Source organism: Ranitomeya imitator, chromosome 2 (assembly GCF_032444005.1).
Source record: "Ranitomeya imitator isolate aRanImi1 chromosome 2, aRanImi1.pri, whole genome shotgun sequence".
Lineage (NCBI taxonomy): Eukaryota > Metazoa > Chordata > Amphibia > Anura > Dendrobatidae > Ranitomeya > Ranitomeya imitator.
Window position 1 is genome coordinate 219148200 of NC_091283.1, and position 21824 is coordinate 219170023.

Below are 21824 nucleotides of genomic sequence, written 5' to 3' on the forward strand. Positions count from 1 at the left end.
TTATACACATGGGAAGAAGGAATCAATATCACCATTACACACTGAATGGGAAACCACTGGGTAAATCTGACAGGGAGAAGGACTTGGGGATCCTAGTTAATGATAAACTTACCTGGAGCAGCCAGTGCCAGGCAGCAGCTGCCAAGGCAAACAGCATCATGTGGTGCATTAAAAGAGGTCTGGATACACATGATGAGAGCATTATACTGCCTCTGTACAAATCCCTAGTTAGACCGCACATGGAGTACTGTGTCCAGTTTTGGGCACCGGTGCTCATGAAGGATATAATGGAACTAGAGAGAGTACAAAGGAGGGCAACAAAATTAATAAAGGGGATGGGAGAACTACAATACCCAGATAGAATAGCGAAATTAGGATTATTTCGTCTAGAAAAAAGACGACTGAGGGGCGATCTAATAACCATGTATAAGTATATAAGGGGACAATATAAATATCTCTCTGAGGATCTGTTTATATCAATGAAGGTGACGGGCACAAGGGGGCATTCTTTGCGTCTGGAGGAGAGAAGGTTTTTCCACCAACATAGAAGAGGATTCTTTACTGTTAGGGCAGTGAGAATCTGGAATTGCTTGCCTGAGGAGGTGGTGATGGCGAACTCAGTCGAGGGGTTCAAGAGAGGCCTGGATGTCTTCTTGGAGCAGAACAATATTGTATCATACAATTATTAGGTTCTGTAGAAGGACGTAGATCTGGGGATTTATTATGATGGAATATAGGCTGAACTGGATGGACAAATGTCTTTTTTCGGCCTTACTAACTATGTTACTATGTATTGCTCTATACAGTATATAATGGGCCCCACATAGTGCTCTATACAAGTATAATGTGCCAATACCCATACAGTATAATGAGCCCCATTTGTTGCACCATGCAGTATAATGGACCATATATATTGCTCCATTCAGTATAATGAGCCCCATATCTTGTTCCATACAGTATAATGGCCCCAAATATTGCTCCATACAGTATATAATGGGCCACACATAGTGCTCCATACAAGTATAATGTGCCCATATAATGCCCATACAGTATAATAAGCCTCATTTTTTGCACCATGCTGTATAATGGCCCCCCTCAAAGATTTTATCCAAGTGTAGTGAACCTTTGGAACTCAAAAGTACTACACAGAATTTGATAGCATTAAGTCTTTATATTGAATATGGCATCATATCTTCATCATTTTTTTTAAACGAACGGGTTAATGTGGATATAGTCTGCGCTGCTGAATAATTGTTGGTCCAGACGGATTTCACATAAAGAATGGTGGTTTATTCAACGCGTTTCAAAGTCTAAGTGACTTCTTCATCAGGAAGAACCACACAAAAAAAAATCACTTTTTTTGCAAATGCTGTAACTTTTGAAAACACCTAAGCCTAATTCTAAACCTAAGCCTAACCCTAAGCACAACCCTAACCCTAAGCCTAACCCTGAGCACAACCCTAACCCTAACTCTAAGCACAACCATAACCCTAATTACAACCCTAACCCTAACTCTAAGCCCAACCAGTTTTGCTTCAGGAGAAGGAGGAGGACCGGGGATCTCAGTACTACCGTGGGGCGCTCGGGGACACCATTTCTCTGTCCTATGATATGTTAAATCATGTCAGAGGAGAGAGAAATGTATTTTTAAACGGATCACACTGTTTTTTACATGATCGCCGTTTTTAAGGACCGGACAAAACAGCCCAGATCATGTTCTCCAGGGTCTCGGCTACCCCGATAGCTGAGACCAAAGATATTTTCCTACACTGGGGGGCATTATTCACTTCTTCCTGATCACTGTTTTAAAACATCGATGAGAGAATAAGGCCCCTTAGCGGCCGCTGCTTTTATGCGTATCGGTAGTCATTGAGGGGTTAATCCTCCCATGACGACATAACAAATAATTTTTTTACTGGCTTTTCTCCATAACTAATAGTGGTGTCTGTAAAACTCCCAAAACAATAATAAGTTTCCCACCATGCCCCTGGATGAATACCATAAGGTATGTCACTACAGAAATTAAGCATATTTGCACACCCGTAGAGGACACCGTGTGTCACTTCACAAATGGGCCAGTATCGGGACGACTTTCTTAAAGGGAATTTGTGCAGGGCTTTTGCTCACGCATCTGAGAGCAGTATGATGTAGGAGCAGAGACCCTGATTCCAACGATGTATCACTTATTGGGCTGCTTGCTATCATTTTGATGAAATCTCAGTTTTCTCTGCCCCAGATCTAGAAAGTATCTAAATACTAAGCTCTGTATACGCCCCCCACCACACCACTGATTCACAGCTTCCTGTGTACACTGTGCATAGGCAGAAAATGTTCAATCAGTGGTGGGGGCACAGTTCGACTACATGGCAGCAGGTTTACTATTCCTTTAGTGATAACCTGCTACTAATAAAACTGTGACTTTATCAAAGCCACAGCAAGCAGCCCAGTAAGTGACACGTTGCTGGAATCAGGGTCTCTGACCCTACTATATGCTGCTTTCAGATTAGGTGGCTAAACCTGGTGACTGATTCTTGGCACTTGGATTGCAAATCTGGATAATGGTCATGTGGCTGATGTAAATATTTAGATTTGGTTTAAAAAAAAATTGGATTTGAGAGTCCTCAGTGGTTGATACCTTTTAATGGCTAACTGAGAAGATGGTAACAAATTGCAAGCTTTCGAGACTACTCAGGTCTCTTCATCAGGCATAGACGAATGCAAAATCTGAATAATCACATATTTATACACAACAGGGCACAGGAATAATGCAATAGATAAGTGAAGCAGAACTATCATTAAGTGAGAGTGATAAACAGTTGTGGCCGTAAATATTGGAACAGTTCATAGATAAGGAGAGTGAATGTTTTATTGTCCTCTGATTGGGGTCTGGGTCTGTGTTGTGATGCCCCCACACAGTCTGAGGAGCAAATTCCTTAATTGCTGTAGAAAGACATATATCCATGCGACACATTCATTCCTGCACTGAGAGTGTCACAGGTTGTCATGAGTTTATTCTCCCAGTCTCTTCTGTCTCTCTTAGATTTGAAGTTACCCTTCAATACAAGTAATCTCATGTCCATGGTGCTGTGATCAGGGAGACAAAAATGTTTGGCCACAGCCTGGTAGATCCATTTTTTTTTCTCTTATTGTGTGGTGATGAGAATTCATCCTTGTTCTTAGCTTTTGCCCTGTCTCCCCCACATACAGACCCCCAGTTGGATATTTAGTACAAATAATTAGGTACACCACATTAGAAGTGATGCAGCTGAAAGTACCTGGGATCTTGTAGTCCTGATGTGAGTTGGGGATCTCTATCTTGTCCATGGCCATTATAAATTACATACTGATAGGGAATTTAGATTGTGAGCCCCATCGGGGTAAGCGATAATAATGTGTGCAAACTGTAACGCGCTGTGGAATATGTTAACGCTATATAAAAAAAATTATTATTATTAATCAGAAGAACTATAGTACATTTCTAATGGGAGCTATTTGGTAATATTATTAGTATTACTCCTACTACATATTGGGATAGGATCTTGGAGATAGGAATATCCCTTTCAGGTTAATGTACATGTGGTTGAAAAACACAAAAATCCCCCAGCACTATGCAAATTACCTTCCGTAGTTAAAGGGCACATCTTCCTGAATCATCCCAGGAATGGAGCCATTTCCCTACCAGCTTCTGGCTCCATGAGAAAAGACTGACTCCCTCCGGGGAACTTTTCCTATGTACATTACCATCAATGACAAGGACAGTAAGATCTGTTAGGATATGTTCATGCAGAGCCCCAAGGTCCTGGTCATTGCACTAATATCATTCACCTCTAGGAGGTAATGAAGGAGATCTCTTTACCAGGTACCACAAACATACAACACATTTCATACTCCAGTCCACCAGGGGGAGCTATGCTCCTATTTATTATGGCACTCTTCACATTTAGGTAAAACCGGTGGCCTGGAGAGGAAGTTAGGCAGTTGCTGGCTGAGCTTGGCTCAGGTAGTTGGTCCCTGACAGGGGTGGGAGCCTGTCAGAGGCCTGGACGGAAGGTCACGGAGCTGTGCCTGCCCCACGTGTGGCAGCATCCTAAGAAAGGACGCGAACAGAGAACTGTATTGTAGAGAGTGAGAAAGAAGTCATAGCAAAAGGAGTGGAAACCAGAAGAAGTTCAGCCCTGCACAGGCTGCCTCCTTCTGAGGCGCAGGATCCCGGTAGCCGGAACACCAAGGGAGCAACAGTCCTTTATGCCTTGCTCCAGAGACCGGAAGGACAGCTAATTTCACGTTACTGATCCACCCCATACCCAGGAGGCATGGTGGCACCCACGAGAGGCCGGGGCGTGCTAGAGTCCCTGTAAAAAGCCTCAGGCCACCGGTCATATGGGTTGTCCTATCCATCTGGGGGACAGAGAGAGACGTAACATCTACAACAGTTGTGAGGACCTTATGAGAGGCTTATTACAGCACCCAGGCGCTAGAGGAAGGCTACTGATTTCCACCTGGATAAGGGGACTCTGGATTTGCCTTCAGACCGGCCGGACTCTGGCTACCCTGAGATCTGGTGTTCTGGACTGTGGATGCTGAACCTTCAGTAAAAAGGTAAAGAGACTGCAACCTTGTGTCCTCGTTCTTCTCTGCGCCTCTCACCATCCACCATCTACACACTGGGAAGCCCTGGGGACATACTTCACCTGTGGGAAGGTATACCATCTAGCTGCCATAACATCACCCCAGCGGACCCCTAAGCAGCGTCGGTCACCCTGACCGAATACCACAGGTGGCATCACGAACATTATCCCTTTAAAGACCTTTCCCTCTTTTACAATGGAAGTCCCAAGGGCCACGGACTGGGTCAGCCACCGTGACATCCCCCCGAGAACCTGAAGGACCCGGTACCGAGTACCCCACTGCACACGGGGGCGCTCCAATCACACTGTGCTTTATCGATGATTAAAAAAAGTACAGGAATCGCTCCTTATTTCTGTGGTTTTCTATTTGTAACCATGAGCATTGTTTTCTTTTTTAGCATTTTTTGATCGTTTTCTGTAGGGCTTTATCATTTTTGCAGGCATTTTTTAAAAATTCATTATACAATGAATAAAACACCTGCGATTTCCAGAGTGACAGGGCTTACAAAATGTTCAAAAAGACACCCAGGTTTTTTTTTTAGCTTTTCTGCTGACTTCAGTAGTGTAGTATGTAGTGTTACCTAGCGGAAAATGCCAGGAGAATGGACATCTTATTTCTTTTAGCCACTTACTTGAAAGTTTAAAGCATTTAAAAGGAGCCAAAAAGCCCTAACTTGGGAACAGCAAGTTGTTTTTCCATCGAAACAAATAGGATTATTCTCTTATGCACTTTATTCTGCATTTTATCAGCAGAGCCCCAGTGTGAACATACCCTTAGGAGACTAGACGGGGCCTCAGAAGGAGGCATCAGAAAAATGACTGCAGCAAGATTTGTTACGTAATTCACATTTAGAAATCAGGCTTTAATTGTGCAATCGCACTTTACTGAGGAACTGCGCAGAGCTTGCAGGCAGAGAAGCTTGTATCCAGACCTGTTGGTCTTACCCTCTTCCTGGGGGCAGTAGGCACATCTGCAGCAGGACTCCGAGCGCAACCAGCGATAGTAAAGATGTCTCTTCCCGTCCCCGCGCCATAAGGGGGCTATCTGCTCCACCTGTAATGAAAAAATACATACATTTGTAACTCTTCAATTTCAAAATTGTAATGTTTTTACTAACTATAAACTCCAAAACATTAAAACCATCAGCTAACACAGCGTCATGCACCCATGGAACCTATATAAGAGCGCACTGACATTCAATTCGATGGAACGGGCTACATGTACTTCCATAAGAAACAGGGAGCATACTGTCACAAGTGTGTCACGCCAGCCTGGTAGATGTGAGGGTAGACGATCATTGCATATTGTAAATCGCAGATCTTCCATTTACCCAGTGTGTTTGGATCCCATATTGAATGAATTTGGTTTCCTTTGGTGCTGAAGAGGTTAATGACCCTTTCTATGCTGGTCAGGAAAATGCAGCTCGATTTCAGCTGCTTCTGATTTGGTCATTAACTCTTCCTATAAAACCTGGACAGACCCTCTCTGTCTTGCCAGTGCTTCCTTGCCGTTAGGAGACATTGTGCTGTATAGGAGTTTGTTGTTGATATTGGAGATAAGTCTTCACGCGCGGTGTGCGTAGGCTAAGTGTTTTGGAGAGACGTTGTTGTGGAGGTGTTCTGTAGTACGTGTGTTTATCTCTTGGTCCCTGTTTCCCATTTAGTTTGTTCCTCCCTGTCCCCATCCTCCTAACCACTGTTGGTTAATGTTGTAGTATGATAGAGGTTTCTGTTTTCCCTGTTTTGTCTTGTTTGTCTTCACATTACATTTGTGTCCCATGCTCCATGGAGTGGGGGAGGGGACAGACCAGAGATTAGAAGTAGTATAAAGAGGTCGGAGACTCAGGCCTCTCTACCATCAATAGTACCCTTAGAGCAGTGATAGTTATGGTCCCAGTTCCAGGGACAGTTTGAGGCCTCCTTCCTCTACCTAAGACTATCACAGCATGGCACATACATGTAAGACACTTGAAAAATAAGTTAGCTCCTCTCTGATGCTCTGCTGCTCCAGTCTAAAAAAGGATAAAAGTGCTCTTCAATGCGGGTCCCAGCGGTCACTGATCAAGTTCATTATAATCTTATTTCATGCCATGACATGTGATACATTGTTAATTATTATGTTACTGATCTTTATTAATTCTGCCACTGTATGTGTATGTCACGACATAACCGTTTGTTTTATCACAGGAGTGATGCAAGTGAGGAGAGTGTTCACTGCTAGTGGATGCACTCAGTGTCAAAAACTACCTAGTGTGGGGTGCCACTGGGTAGTGGTAGTCATGTCTGAGGTTTTTGCTTCTTGTCCTTTAACCACATCTTGACACTGGATGTACTGGTACGTACTGTTTGGGAATGGAGCTCCAGGAAATGCACCTACCAGAACACCCAGATCATTGTGCAGGCACAAGAGCTGAGCCTGATACCATCACTAGTGCTCTAACAGCATACCTCATACAACAAGAACCAGAGCCAATGGCAGCAACATTCTTGGCTGCTTAACCCTCCAGATATTGACTGCGCACTTACGGCTGCCACTGACAATGGGAACAGCTGCCTGGCGAGGTGCCGTGTGTTGCACCCCCACGATCAGACATTGACGACCTAACCGACGGAAAAGCCATCATTGCTAAAGCAGTAAGGAAAATATCTAGCAAAATCTGAGGGAGCAAATTCAATCCCCTTCCTTCTTCTGAGCTCTGCAGTGTGTGTAAAATGCAGTTAGCGTCCACTTGTATGGTATTGCTGTGTGGGGAGATCCCACGTAACAATTTATGGGGTGTATTTCTCTAGAATCCAGGCACAATGTTTTAGGAACGACTATGGCACTTTGCTTTATTCTGGAAAATACCTTTAGGGTCAAAATATTGGCTTCATCCATAGATGATTTATGATTTACAGCTCATCCAGGAGGGACACCTACTTCGGGGCTCCCGTCCTGGCTGGGAAGGACTTGTACCACATTCGTCGTATCCACCACGCCTCAGAAAGAGACGATACCTGTTTCCCACCAGTCACAGATCATGTTCCTGATCTTTGCTGAATATTGCTCAATCTTCCACCATTAAATCCATCACATGATCTGATCCTTGCAAAACAGTTTTTCAAGTGATCATACTCTCCAACATACTCTATATGCTCCACAGCTGACCTATTAACACTCCACTATCATTTTATCAACAAAGCTCATAAAAATCTTAAACTTTTCTTTTTTTTGACAGTCGGGAAGACCAAGAATAGTTTTTAAACCATTAAACAAAAGCAAAGAAAAAATGGGTGTTCTGAACTTACCAAACTTATGACTACTATCAGCTGCATGAGGAGCTGGTGGTCTGGAGATACCTTTCAACTATGGGTACAAATGGAGGACTCCCTAGCTTGAACAGTCTTAAAGCCTTAGACTGGATTAAATTTGCATTTGTTTCCCATGTTGGTGGCATCATCTGAAGCCCTGGAAAACTGATTCACACTTTTGCATTGATGGGGTCATTGACTGGAATGATGCAGAAAGAGTCACTCCGTCAGGCATGATTTTCAGCTGTATCCATCTATTTCGGATGGGTACCAAAACACAGTAAATCACGTCTAAGTACACGCCTCAAATGGGAAGATACGGCAGAAAAAAGTGTCCAAAAGAAAACGTAGCAAGCCCTGATTTGGGGAACATGAGCCCGACCTTACTAATTGCATCCCTCAAACTCTCTACCTTTAACTCTTTCTATATCCTAAATAACTGGGAATCATTTCACTCTAGGAAAGCGAGTGCAAAGTACTCTCTACTTCTTATCACACCTATCGCAACTCTACAATTATGTCTCCCGGACGTCTGTTTCTGAGGGGAGGACGAAAAAGGCATCTATCAAGTGGGCGACCTCATGGAGGGAGGCTGATATCACCAAATTGAAGTTATTCATCACCACTTCCAGGTAGCAGAGCTCAGAAAGCTGCCACTGCCCCCACCGCTGATTAGGAGCTTTCTGTGTGCATAGTACAGTGACAGTGAACTACTTATCAGTGCTGGAGGCGGAGTTGGACCAGGAGGCACATGAGAGGTAGTCCGGCAATGATAATTTTTTGTTGATAAAACACTCATTGTAATGAAACATCAGAATAAATAGCAAAAACCTGCAGATAAATTCCCTTTAATGTAAACGCCCATTTCTTTGACACAGATCTTGTAAACTGTAGTCACTTCTACATTTCTCTAGTAAAGGTCTCAATATTAGGCTCTAAACATGTATTTTTCAAATCCACTCCATTCCTATCTGTCATGGGTGTGTCAGGTGTGACAGACAGTCATCCTGGATACGGCTGTAGAAGGTCTTTGCGTTTAGCTCAAGCACATTCTTGATTTTTGCATCACCGTTACAGAGCGATATCCTTCTCCCTCTAGGACCCATTAGTTAGGTAACTAATGCTGCTAATCACACACCTGTGCTAAAGATTTAAATACATTCAATTGCTGCAGCATGGTGCAGGTGTCAGCTCATACTTGGCTCAGTCTTGATGGAAGTTCTAGCAGTCAGTTAGTGTCTTCCCTGAGGACCCTTGGAGGATTGCTGGCATAACATCTCGGTTGTCTTCTCAAGCTAAGTGTTCTCATTCGTCTACCCTCTCTGTCTTTTGTTTTAGTCGGGACTGACCAGTGGCATCCCCTCCCCTCCCTATGGCCTAGGGTCAGTCAGGGATTAGGGTCCTGCTCGGCGATAAGTGCAGAACTTATTTAGGGATGTTTAGGGCAGACAGTGTGATTTTAGATCTGCCTAGGGGTCTCCACTCCCATCTTCCCTAGTGTTTGGGCTTCCCCTTCCCTCTTCAGGTTGTACACTTACTTATCCATCACCCTGCATGACACTATCATGGGAGAAGTTTATCATAGGCCCCTCCTACTTGACTCTCTTGCATGTATGAATAAAACATTTAATTGCGCTACACCCCAGCCAAGCTCAGTCACATCTATCCCGGCTCCTTGGTGAAGTTGTGGGTAAAGAGGGACCCTCATCCACATATTATGGGCATGCTCTTGAATTTCTAACTTTTGGAACTCTATTTTCAATAAGATTTCACAATCTTTATCGATACACATCTCCTTCCTTAGCACTTATGCTTTTTGGATATTGATGCCCTCCCTGCTCAGGTCAAAATGGTAGCTGCCTAAATTCTAATAGATAGTAAATGAGCCTTGACAAGCAGTTGGAAGAGTTCCTTGATTCCCACCCAGGACAAAATTATCCCTGCACTAAGCAGAACCTGTTTCTATGAAAAAATGATGGCCTATTAGCACTATACTGTTTCGAAATCTTCATAGGTGTGGAGGATTATGCTACACTTTTTCATTAATATCATTGCCTAATTACGGTGTTGTTGTAGCTATGTCACGAAGACCTGATCCAGTTAATATTATGGCTCTAGATTTAATTAAACAATGTTAAGTAGTTGTTATTTATTTACAAATGGTTGATTGTATTTTTTTCACACAAATCTCTGGCCTCTACTATGTTAGCGGTTTCCCCACAAACAAAAGTTATTTTTAACCAATAGATCTTGGAATAATAATAATTGCAACAATTGGATGTGTGTAAATGACATGTTCCTGTGCTGAGATAATCTTATAAATGTGCCCCTGCTGTGTACTGTGAAATGGCCGTGTCTGACCATACAGGGACATGGTCTGATCCTACCACAGCTCCTGGGTGGGGAGGAAAAGAGTATACAGGCAGGACAGATTTTCACTTAGTTCAGATCAGGGGACTGTGAGGGCCATTGTAAAACCTTCAGCTTGTGTCTTTTGAGGTCGTCTATTGTGGATTCTGACTTGTTTGCAGGATCTTTATCCATTTCTTGTAAGGCTTGGAAGACTCTAGAGGGTGAACCCACTGGACCGCAACAGCGAACCTTCCTAGGGCGAGGAGACCTGGTAGACCACCTCCTATACAGGGAGTGTTAGGAGCAGACCCAGGGGAGACTACTGCTACGGCAGCTGGTACCCAAGGCAAGGGAACAGAAATGACCGCAGATGAAAAGGAGAAATAAACGAGACGATAGGTAGGCAGAGATGCAGGAAAAGATGGACAGGTCTGGTAGGCAGGCTGTTACGGAAAAAACACGGGAGCCAGAGAGAAGGTAGGAGACAAACCGGAATACACGGTGGGGATACTGGAACCAGGATGTGGAAATGACAAGCAGCAGACTGGCACAACAGGAACACAGATACACAGGAAAATCAGAGGTGAGGGACGACCAGGACTAAAAGAAAAACAAAAGAAGGGCAAGGGTTAGGCATAAGATATTTCACAAGGTCAAATGAAGAGACCGCGAGGGCCAGAGTCACTTCTGCAAGACAAATGATAATCAGGCACCACCAGACGGAAGAGGCGGCCTGATAAGCAGAGCGGCGGCGTACCTTCCGGGTCAGGGTCCTCCAGAGGAATAGAGCGGGCAGAGTGGCTGGAATCATAGAGGGCAGTGTGCGCGCGCACTGGGAAACCCAGTGCGCGCACGCACCTGACAAGAAGCCGGCCGTGCGAGCAGGAGAGAAGACGCCAAAGAAGGAACAGTATCGCGCCGGGATGCCGTGGAGCGGTAAGCATAAGAGGACATCCGGGAAGGCAGTGGTAGCGGCGTGACATTTGTAGAAGCCATCCTCTTCCTCTTTTCATCTTCAGCTTTTTTACAGATGGTGTTATCAAGAATTTGTTGAAATTTAATTGAATCCATTCTTCCCTCTACCAGTGAAATGTTCCCTGTGTCATTGGCTGCAACACAACCCCAAAGCAAGATTAATCCACCCCCATGCTTAATGGTTGGCGAGATGTTTTTTTCCTGAAATTCTGTACCCTTTTTTCTCCACACATACCATTGATCGTTGTAGCCAAAGAGTTCTATTTTATCTTCATCAGTCCACAGGACTAGTTTCCAAAATCCATGAGGCTTGTTTAGATGATCGTTTGCATAAGTCTGATGCTGAATTTTATAGTGAGGATGCAGGATAGGTTTTCTTCTGATGAATCTTCCATTAAGGCCATATTTGTGCAGGTGTCTCTGAACAGTAAAACAATGTACCACCACTTCAGTGTTTGCTACATCTTTCTGATGGTCTTTTGCAGTCAAGTGAGGGTTCTGATTTGCCTCTCTAGCAATCCTACGAACAGCTCTCACTGAAATTTTGCTTGGTCTTCCAGACCTTATTATCTTGACCTCCATTGTTCCTGTTAACTGCCATTTCTTAATTACATTTCGAACAGAGGAAAGGGAAACTTGAAAATGCTTTGCTATCTTCTTCTTCTCCTGCTTTCTGGGCCTCCACCATTTTCATTTTCAAAGTGCTGTTCAGCTGCTTAGAAGAACCCATGGCTACTGTTTTTTGCCACAATGTTAGAGGTTTTATAAAGTTGGGAAATTTGCATCACATGGCCTTTCCGAATGATGATAATGAACAAGCCATAACCCTAACAGGCTAAATACAAGGAACCTTTCACTTCCTTTTTTGCCATAAAACTGCCCCCAATGTCTTGTTAGTGATGCACATGGCATCACTGTCATGGTTTTCACTAGTAATATGTCCCAGGATTTAGCGCAAAAATCCCTTTTTATACTTTGATGATTGCCCCACATATCTTCTGTTTCAGACAAAGGGGTGGGGATTTCTAGCTTTTCAGTCACAATCAGTCAAATGCCTTTTAAAAAAATCTCCAATCTCACCGCATATCTGGTGTGCGCATGCTCCAGAGCGGCTGGGGGTCAAAGTGGTGAGCGGAAACACAGTGGCGCACACAGCGTGCATGCTCACAAACTATCATGTGAGCATGTGTCATGTGGTCACTGACTCTCAGCGGCTCTGGAGCATACACATGAGTTTTGCTTATTCTTCTAGTGATTGCCGGGCTGTTTTTAATGGGCCTATAACCAGGAATGAGCGTTCCTATGAGCACTCATTCACTTCTTTAAATGGGCCATAGCTGTGTGAAAGATTGTGTGTCACAGCAGAGTGCAGAATGAAAGGGTCAAGAGAAAAAGTGACAGAGACAAGAGAGAATAGAAGAGATAATCCAAATCTTGATTGAGTGCAAGATTTCTATTTAGGATCCTTGATTGTATCAGCGTGTGCCACGCATTAATATGCTTTCATCACATTGAGTAACAATAACAGCTCCACTTTTGAATTACATTTCCAAATTTTCCTGTTGTAAAGGTACTGTCACACTTAACGATATCGTTAACGATATCGTTGCTTTTTGTGACGTAGCAACGATATTGTTAAGGAAATCGTTATGTGTGACAGCGACCAACGATCAGGCCCCTGCTGGGAGATCGTTGGTCGCTGAAGAAAGTCCAGAACTTTATTTCGTCGCTGGATCTCCCGTGGACATCGCTGGATCGGCGTGTGTGACACCGATCCAGTGATGTCTTCACTGGTAACCAGGGTAAACATCGGGTAACTAAGCGCAGGGCCGCGCTTAGTAACCCGATGTTTACCCTGGTTACCAGCGTAAAAGTAAAAAAAAACAAACAGTTCATACTTACCTACCACTGTCTGTCCCCGGCGCTCAGCTTCTCTGCACTCCTCCTGCACTGGCTGTGAGCACAGCGGCCGGAAAGCAGAGCGGTGACGTCAACAAGTGTTTGTTTTTTTTAAACTTTTACGCTGGTAACGAGGGTAAACATCGGGTTACTAAGCGCGGCCCTGCGCTTAGTTACCGGATGTTTACCCTGGTTACCGGGGACCTCGGGATTGTTGGTCGCTGGAGAGCTGTCTGTGTGACAGCTCTCCAGCGACCAAACAGCGACGCTGCAGCGATAGACATCGTTGTCGGTATCGCTGCAGCGTCGCTTAGTGTGACGGTACCTTAAGACTCACAGTATTTTTCAGTTCCAGAGTTGTGCATAAGGGTGTTTTCACATTGTGTTCTGTGTCCATATCGGGGCGTATGTCCAAAATCCTCTACAAAATGGGGTCTGGATGCATGCATGGGGCCAAGCTCTGCTGTGCACTTTTTTCGGGAGTGTATGCCTTCAGGAGGCAGACACTCAGATGCAGTTTACTTCTAAAAATTGCACGTTCGCTCTGCTGTCACTATTACAGTCTATTGGCTCCATCGAAGCTTGTGTCCGGACCCAGTTTTACAAGGGATTTAGGCTGTATGCCCTAACGGGGACCAAAAACGCAATGTAAAAGCACTAGTGGTGGGTGAACATGCTCGGATAACATCTAATCTAACAAACAGGCAATCCCCGCATGTGTTCAGGCTGTCTAAGAGCCACGAATCATGCAGTCCCAGGGATGCAAATCTATATATATAATTGTCTAAGGGTCACTTCCGTCTGTCTGTCTGTCCTTCTGTCACGGTTATTCGTTCGTTGATTTGTCTCGGCAGCTGCCTGTCATGGTAGTAAAAATAGGTCATGTTAAAAATAATTAAAAAAAAAAAAAAAAACCTGCTATAATCACCCTCCGCCGCCTTTGCCGCTCCTCGCCACGCTCCCGGGACCGCTCCATTGCAAGCGGCAGCTTCCGGTCCCAGGGCTGGTGTGCGACAAGGACCTGCCGTGACGTCACAGTCATGTGACCGCGACGTCATCATAGGTCCTGCTCACACCAGCCCAGGGACCACCTGCAGGACTTCCAACGGGCCTTCGGAAGATGAGTATATGTTTTTTTTTTTTTTTACGTCTCTATACTACGTGGCTCTGTGCTGGGCAATATACTATGTGGCTCTGCTATATACTATGTGGCTGGGCAATATACTACGTGACTGGGCAATATACTATGTGGCTGGGCAATATACTACGTGGCTGGGCAATATACTACGTGGCTCTGCTATATACTATGTGGCTGGCCAATATACTACGTGACTGGCCAATATACTACATCACTGGGCAACATACTACGTGACTGGCCAATATACTATGTGACTGGCCAATATATTACGTCACTGGGCAATATACTACGTGGTTGGGCAATATACTACATCGCTGGGCAATATACTACGTGGCTGGGCAATATACTACGTGGACATGCATATTCTAGAATACCCGATGCGTTAGAATCGGGCCACCATCTAGTATAATATAAGCATTATAAGATATAACAACCGAGCATGCTGAGATAAGAAATTATTCAAGCACGTTCACCCTTCACTAGAAAGGACCCTAAGGTTTTTAGAAAGATCTGCATATAATATCTGAAATATAAATTGACCGCCACTGTGGACTATAGATCCACCATATGTAAATGTAATCTGTGAAAGCAATTCCAAAATTCAACCCTTGTACTACAAAGAGTAAAATGTGCAGCTTAACCACACTATCTCCGCAACAACATCGTTTGTGAGAGGAAAGTCCCTGTTATTTAACCACAAGAATATTTGTTCTGCCCTTCTGAATATAGGGCAATATGTTCATATTTATGTGCTGGTTTGTTGCGTTATTATAGCATCATCTAGAGGTGGCTGAATTTTATAACCTGTGTCTTTAGCAGCAAATAGAGTGTTGCTTTGTGGGACTAAAGCACGGTATTCTGGGAAGAAGAAGCTCCATTTTCTTCTGTGTACTTCCTGGGACACACATGTTTATTTGCCCTCTTGTAACTGCTCCAACTTGAGTTTGCTATCTGGTAGAGCATATCTGGTAAGATTCATATCTCTGTTCTTGCAATGCAGTATTGTACAGAAATGTGATTAACAGCATAGCATAGTACAAAAGAGATATGATTATTAGAGATCTGTGTATTTCCATATTCAAGTTTGCATCACACTGTATACTTTCCTGTTAATTGTAAAGTGTCAGCTGTGTGATTATTTGCCTGATACTTACCTATGTTGTTTGTATTCTTATAGTTTTACCGCATGTTCTATTCCTGTTCACCAATAAACAAGAAGCTAGACTGCAGAGAACGGTCTGCTTATTTGGAAGACAGAAGTGGTTTATGCTGTATGTCAGATTTCACACCGTGTCAACGTGTAAGAAGACAGAACAATGTGATTTGCATATCTTTGGTCACATTCCAACTAGTCGTTTGAGGCTGCGCATGTCTAGTTGGCATGTGACTGCATGGTGCCTACAATGAAACATAGCGGTGGTAGTGTCCTTATGTGGGGCAGCATGAATGCTGCTAGTGTCCGGGAGCTACATTTCATTGATGGTATCAAGAATTCATAGATGTACTGTTCTACAGTACATCCAAATAGAAGATGCCGCCATCACTCTATACCCTTATTAGACGTTAACTTTTCCAACATGACAATGATCCAAAACACACATCTATTGCATTTCTGAAAAGGAACAGGATGAAATTTTAGTAGCCAAGTGTCTCCTGATCTGACCCCCAACCAAACACCTATGGAGAATTCAGACAAGACAAGTTGTCACCACTCTCCAGCATCAAGACTCTAAAAGAGCTCCTTCTTGTAAGAATGGAATAAGATTGATGTTATATTATGCCAACAACTTATTTATTCCAGGCCTAGAAGACTTGGTGCTGTCCTTACAAATCATGGAGGTCATACAGAATACTAGATCAGGGCCGGCATCAGCACCCGGCGCACCTGGGCAAATGCCGGGGCCCTAGAGAGAGAGGGGGGCCCACTCACGCTGTCATAGATACAGCTGGGAGAGCAGAGCAGGAGAACATGCTCTCTCCGCCCACAAAGCCACTGCTGGCTGCGTTCTCTTAACCCCTATGTGCCAGCTCTGACACAAGCATCTTCTCACTCAGTCAGTGCAGCCAGGCAGGCACACATAGGGGTTAAGAGAAGGCAGCCAGTGTGACATTGTTTGTGGGTGGAGAGAGCACGTTCTCTGCTCTGATCTCCGCCCCTGGCTGGCTGCAGTGCTGCTGAACTTATCAGGCAGATTCCAGAGCTCCTACCAGTGCCTGAGTGAGTGCTATGATATCCAGCAGTGGTTGCAGATGGACTTGTGGCTCAGTCTGCTGCTGTCTGTCTCCACTGCCTAAAAATGTGGGTGATATCTGGAGGAGCAGCTGGTGGGGTGCAGCCTGCAACCTGCAGCTGCCCAGCTCACCCAGAACCCCAGAATACATGCATACCACACCGAACCTGCACCAGTGGGGTAGGAAGAAGCTTAACCCCTTCCCATCTGTATGAAGGTTATTGCTAAACCTTAAAGATAACAATCCAACCCGCATAAATGGGGTTAACCAAATGCCAGGAGGAAGGGGAGCTGCTGCCATGGATAAAACTGAGCTGTGGGCTGTACGTTGGGGCCCCGTGGCCCCAGGCTGGTGACTGGAGGGACTCTGCCCAGTGCTGGCATGTGGGTGATTTCTGCTGCGGAGTCTCAGCTTCTCTCCTCCAGGTCACACTGTGCAGTCACAGCAACATTGGCTGTGTCTGTCCAGGTCCCAGCAGCTGCCACTGCTCCCACCAAGGACATGGCATCACTTAACCCTTCCCCTACAGCCACCGGCAACAAATCCACATTATTCATTGATTAAATCAGGTTCACACCCAATAGAGGAGCAGACATTTCCTGCTGCCATTAGGGTCCGGGAGGGGGTGACCTGTGACATTGGCTGCCCTGCTACTCTGTAGTGGGGGGTGACAAGGGTAACATGGGGTAACGATGACGGAGAAATGCACAGATAATAGTGAGCGCGACAGAGGGCAGTGTATGGAATGGAGCAGTCAGGGGGTGGGCTGCAGTATCCCCCCATACTGTACATGACTGCTCGGGACAGGGAGGAGTTTAATGAGCTTCTAATTGGGTCATTAGGGTTTGTGGAAAGGATTCAGCATCAGGTCCCTCATTAATGCCCGAGCCGCCTGTTACTTTGTAGCACAGATCTGTCGGGGCCGCAAAACCAAACGTTTATGTAGAAAAATATTTTTTTCATAGAAAAACTCAAAACAGAAAAGATTTTCTGATACAACAACGCCCTGCTCACGACACTGCACAGCACCTCTCTCCCTGTATATATACACTGCACAGCACCTCTCCCCCTGTATATATACACTGCACAGTACCACTCCTCCTCTATATATACACTGCACAGCACCTCTCCCCCTGAATATATACACTGCACAGTACCTTTCCTCCTGTATATATACACTGCACAGCACCTCTCCTGTATATATACACTGCACCTTTCCTCCTGTCCTATATATACACTGCACAGCACCTTTCCTCCTGTATGTATACACTGCACAGCACCTCTCCTGTATATATACACTGCACAGTACCACTCCTGTATATATACACTGCAGAATTTACAATAGTTGTCACTCATGTAAGAAGTGAAATCTGGCATTGTACTATACATTTCTCTGCCATATCTGTGCATCATAAATCGGGGTATGTGTTAAAGGGGGGGGGCCCACTGAGACTCTTTCGCCCGGGGCCATCGAAAACCTGGAGCCGGCCCTGTACTAGATGTAGTAGTTATTGATGTGGGGTGTATTCATTTTTTCATCAGCTAATATTTTTAACCCGACTTTCATTTTATGGGTTAAAAAAAAAAGGGAATGCATTTTCGGGACAAAATAGCTGGAGGCACTTCAGAGCATTAGCTCAGAAGAATAAATAAAATGTTTCAAACAGTGGAAAAAAACGCTGGGCCAAGTGCACAACATTAATTTTGAAGGCGATTGATGTTTTGAAGATGTCATCTTGAATAAAAAAGTTTAAAATAAGTAATTCTTGTTTTTTGGGTACACCCTCGTATATATACTGTATATATAAATGCTATGCAATATAGTGTCTGCAATCTGTCTTTTTTCCCTTGCGAAAATTAAAAATGTGGGCTAACGCAATATATTTCCATTGTTTCATTCCACTTTATATTAATTCCTTTGAAGCATCTGAAGGGTTAACAATGTTCCAGAATGTGGTTTTGAATATCTTAACCCCTTCACCCTCAGCCTGTTTCCACCTTCCTGACCAGGCCAATTTTTTAAATTCTGAGCAGTGCCATTTTATGAGGTTATTATAATTCTGGGACACTACAACATATCCCAGTGATTTTGAGACTCTTTTTTTCATGATACAGTGTACTTCATATTTGTGACATGGTCTACTTTCATTTATGAAAATATCAAAGCTTTGACAAAAAAAAATTGGAAAATTTAGCCATTTTCAAACTTTGAATTTTTATGCTCTTCAACCAGAGAGTTATACCCCACAAAATAGTTAATAAATAACATTTCCCACATGTCTACTTTACATCACCATTATTTTTTAAACATATTTTTTTCATTATGAAGTTAGAAGGGTTAAAAGTTGATCAGCAATTTCTAATTTTTTCAACAACATTTACAAAACCAATTTTTTTAGGGACCACCTCAAATTTGAAGTGACTTTGCAGTAGTATGTGACAGATATTACCCAAAAGTGACACCATTCTTAAAACTGCACCCCCTGTAGGTCCTCAAAACCACATTCAAAAAGTTTTTTAAAGCTTTTGGGGCTTTGCCAGAATTAAAGCAATGTGGAAGGATAAAAATGAAAATTTCCCTTTTTCCAACAAAAATGTTGCTTTAGCCCCAAATTTGTTATTTTCAAAAAGGTAACAGGAGAAAGTGCACCATACAATTTGTTGTGCAATTTCTCCTAAGTACGCCAATACCCCATATTATGTTAGACAACTAATGTTTGGACTCATGGCAGGACTTGGAAGGGAAGGAGCAGCATTTGATTTTTGAAGCGCAAAATTAGCTGGAATAGATACAGAACGCCATGTCTTGTTTACCTCTGATGTGCCTAAGCAGTGGAAACAAGTGGCCCCATTTAGGAAACCAGACCCCTAAAGGAATTCATCTAGAGTTGTGGTGAACATGTTGAACCCACAGGTGCTTCATAGAATTTTATAATGTTAAGCTGTGAAAATGAAAAACTACATTTTTACTGCAAAAATGTTGCTTTAAACAAAAATGTTTCCCTTATCACAAGGGTAACCAGAGAAAATGGAACATAAAATCTGTTGTGCGATTTCTCCTGAGCATGCCGATACCCCATATGTGGAGGAAAACTACTGTTTGGGCGCACAGCATGGCTCAAAAGGGAAGGAGCGCCATTGAATTCTGGAGCGCAATTTTTCCTTTTCGGCTGCAATAAATTGAGGATGTCATGTCAAACTGACAAAGCCCCTAAGGTGCCAAAGCAGCAGAAATCCCCACAAGTGACCTCATTTTGGAAACTGCACTTCTTGAGGAATTCATCTAGGGGTGAGCATTACTAATCCTCAGGTGATTGACAGAATTGTATAACATTGGGCCAAGTCAATGTAAAATTTCCATTTTTTTCCACTAATATGTTGCTTTGGCTCTAAGTTTAAAATTTTCAAACAGGGACAATAGGAGAAAATTAACCATACAATTTGTTATGCAATTTCTCCTGAGTGCGCCAATAACCCATATGTGGTCAAAAACTACTTTTGAGGCACAGTGCAAATCTCAGAAGGGAAAGACACGTATGTTACAGAAAGTTATATCATCGGCAGTGAAGAAAAAATACCGTAATTAAATTTTTTAGCATAAAAATTTTGTTTTAGCTCCAGATTTTACACTTTCTCATGGAGAAATGGGTAAAAATGTCACCAAAATTCGTCACACAATTTCTGCTGAATGTGACAATACCCCTTATTCCCATATGTGGCTGTACAGTACTGCTTAGCCACATGGCAAGACTTGGAAGAGACAGAGCGCTATTGACTCCGGGAAAACAAATTATTGTAGAATAGTTTGTGGACTCCATATACAAAACCTCTAAGTGCTAGAAGAAATTGGAAATTGCACCCCTCTGGGCAGGGATGACTTCAGTACCCGGTGCACCTGGGTCATTCCATGTGGGGATTGCAAGATCTGTCCCTACATGGCCCCGACTCGGGATGTATTTGAGCATCCAACCAGTCACAGTAGGCATCCACTGAAGGCTTACATTAATTGCAAATCTATGGACGTCATTTATGCCCTTATCTGTCCTTGTGTCATGATACAGTGGGGCAAAAAAGTATTTAGTCAGTCAGCAATAGTGCAAGTTCCACCACTTAAAAAGATGAGAGGCATCTGTAATTTACATCATAGGTAGACCTCAACTATGGGAGACAAACTGAGAAAAAAAATCCAGAAAATCACATTGTCTGTTTTTTTAACAATTTATTTGCATATTATGGTGGAAAATAAGTATTTGGTCAGAAACAAAATTTCATCTCAATACTTTGTAATATATCCTTTGTTGGCAATGACAGAGGTCAAACGTTTTCTGTAAGTCTTCACAAGGTTGCCACACACTGTTGTTGGTATGTTGGCCCATTCCTCCATGCAAATCTCCTCTAGAGCAGTGATGTTTTTGGCTTTTCACTTGGCAACACGGACTTTCAACTCCCTCCAAAGGTTTTCTATAGGGTTGAGATCTGGAGACTGGCTAGGCCACTCCAGGACCTTGAAATGCTTCTTACGAAGCCACTCCTTCGTTGCCCTGGCGGTGTGCTTTGGATCATTGTCATGTTGAAAGACCCAGCCACGTTTCATCTTCAATGCCCTTGCTGATGGAAGGAGGTTTGCACTCAAAATCTCACGATACATGGCCCCATTCATTCTTTCATGTACCCGGATCAGTCGTCCTGGCCCCTTTGCAGAGAAACAGCCCCAAAGCATGATGTTTCCTCCACCATGCTTTACAGTAGGTATGGTGTTTGATGGATGCAACTCAGTATTCTTTTTCCTCCAAACACAACAAGTTGTGTTTCTACCAAACAGTTCCAGTTTGGTTTCATCAGACCATAGGACATTCTCCCAAAACTCCTCTGGATCATCCAAATGCTCTCTAGCAAACTTCAGACGGGCCCGGACATGTACTGGCTTAAGCAGTGGGACACGTCTGGCACTGCAGGATCTGAGTCCATGGTGGCGTAGTGTGTTACTTATGGTAGGCCTTGTTACATTGGTCCCAGCTCTCTGCAGTTCATTCACTAGGTCCCCCCGCGTGGTTCTGGGATTTTTGCTCACCGTTCTTGTGATCATTCTGACCCCACGGGGTGGGATTTTGCGTGGAGCCCCAGATCGAGGGAGATTATCAGTGGTCTTGTATGTCTTCCATTTTCTAATTATTGCTCCCACTGTTGATTTCTTCACTCCAAGCTGGTTGGCTATTGCAGATTCAGTCTTCCCAGCCTGGTGCAGGGCTACAATTTTGTTTCTGGTGTCCTTTGACAGCTCTTTGGTCTTCACCATAGTGGAGTTTGGA

The 21824-nt window shown here is 43.8% G+C and overlaps 1 protein-coding gene across 1 annotated transcript in view; it reads right to left on the reverse strand.

The window, feature by feature from the left end:
• Nucleotides 1-21824, reverse strand: part of GABRA3 (gamma-aminobutyric acid type A receptor subunit alpha3) — a 196090-nt gene that overhangs the window by 122603 nt on the left and 51663 nt on the right. Inside the window, exon 2 of the mRNA XM_069748611.1 lies at nucleotides 5574-5682. Coding sequence (XP_069604712.1) covers nucleotides 5574-5662 — 89 coding nt within the window. The 5' untranslated portion in view covers nucleotides 5663-5682. The remainder of the gene's footprint in view (nucleotides 1-5573; nucleotides 5683-21824) is intronic.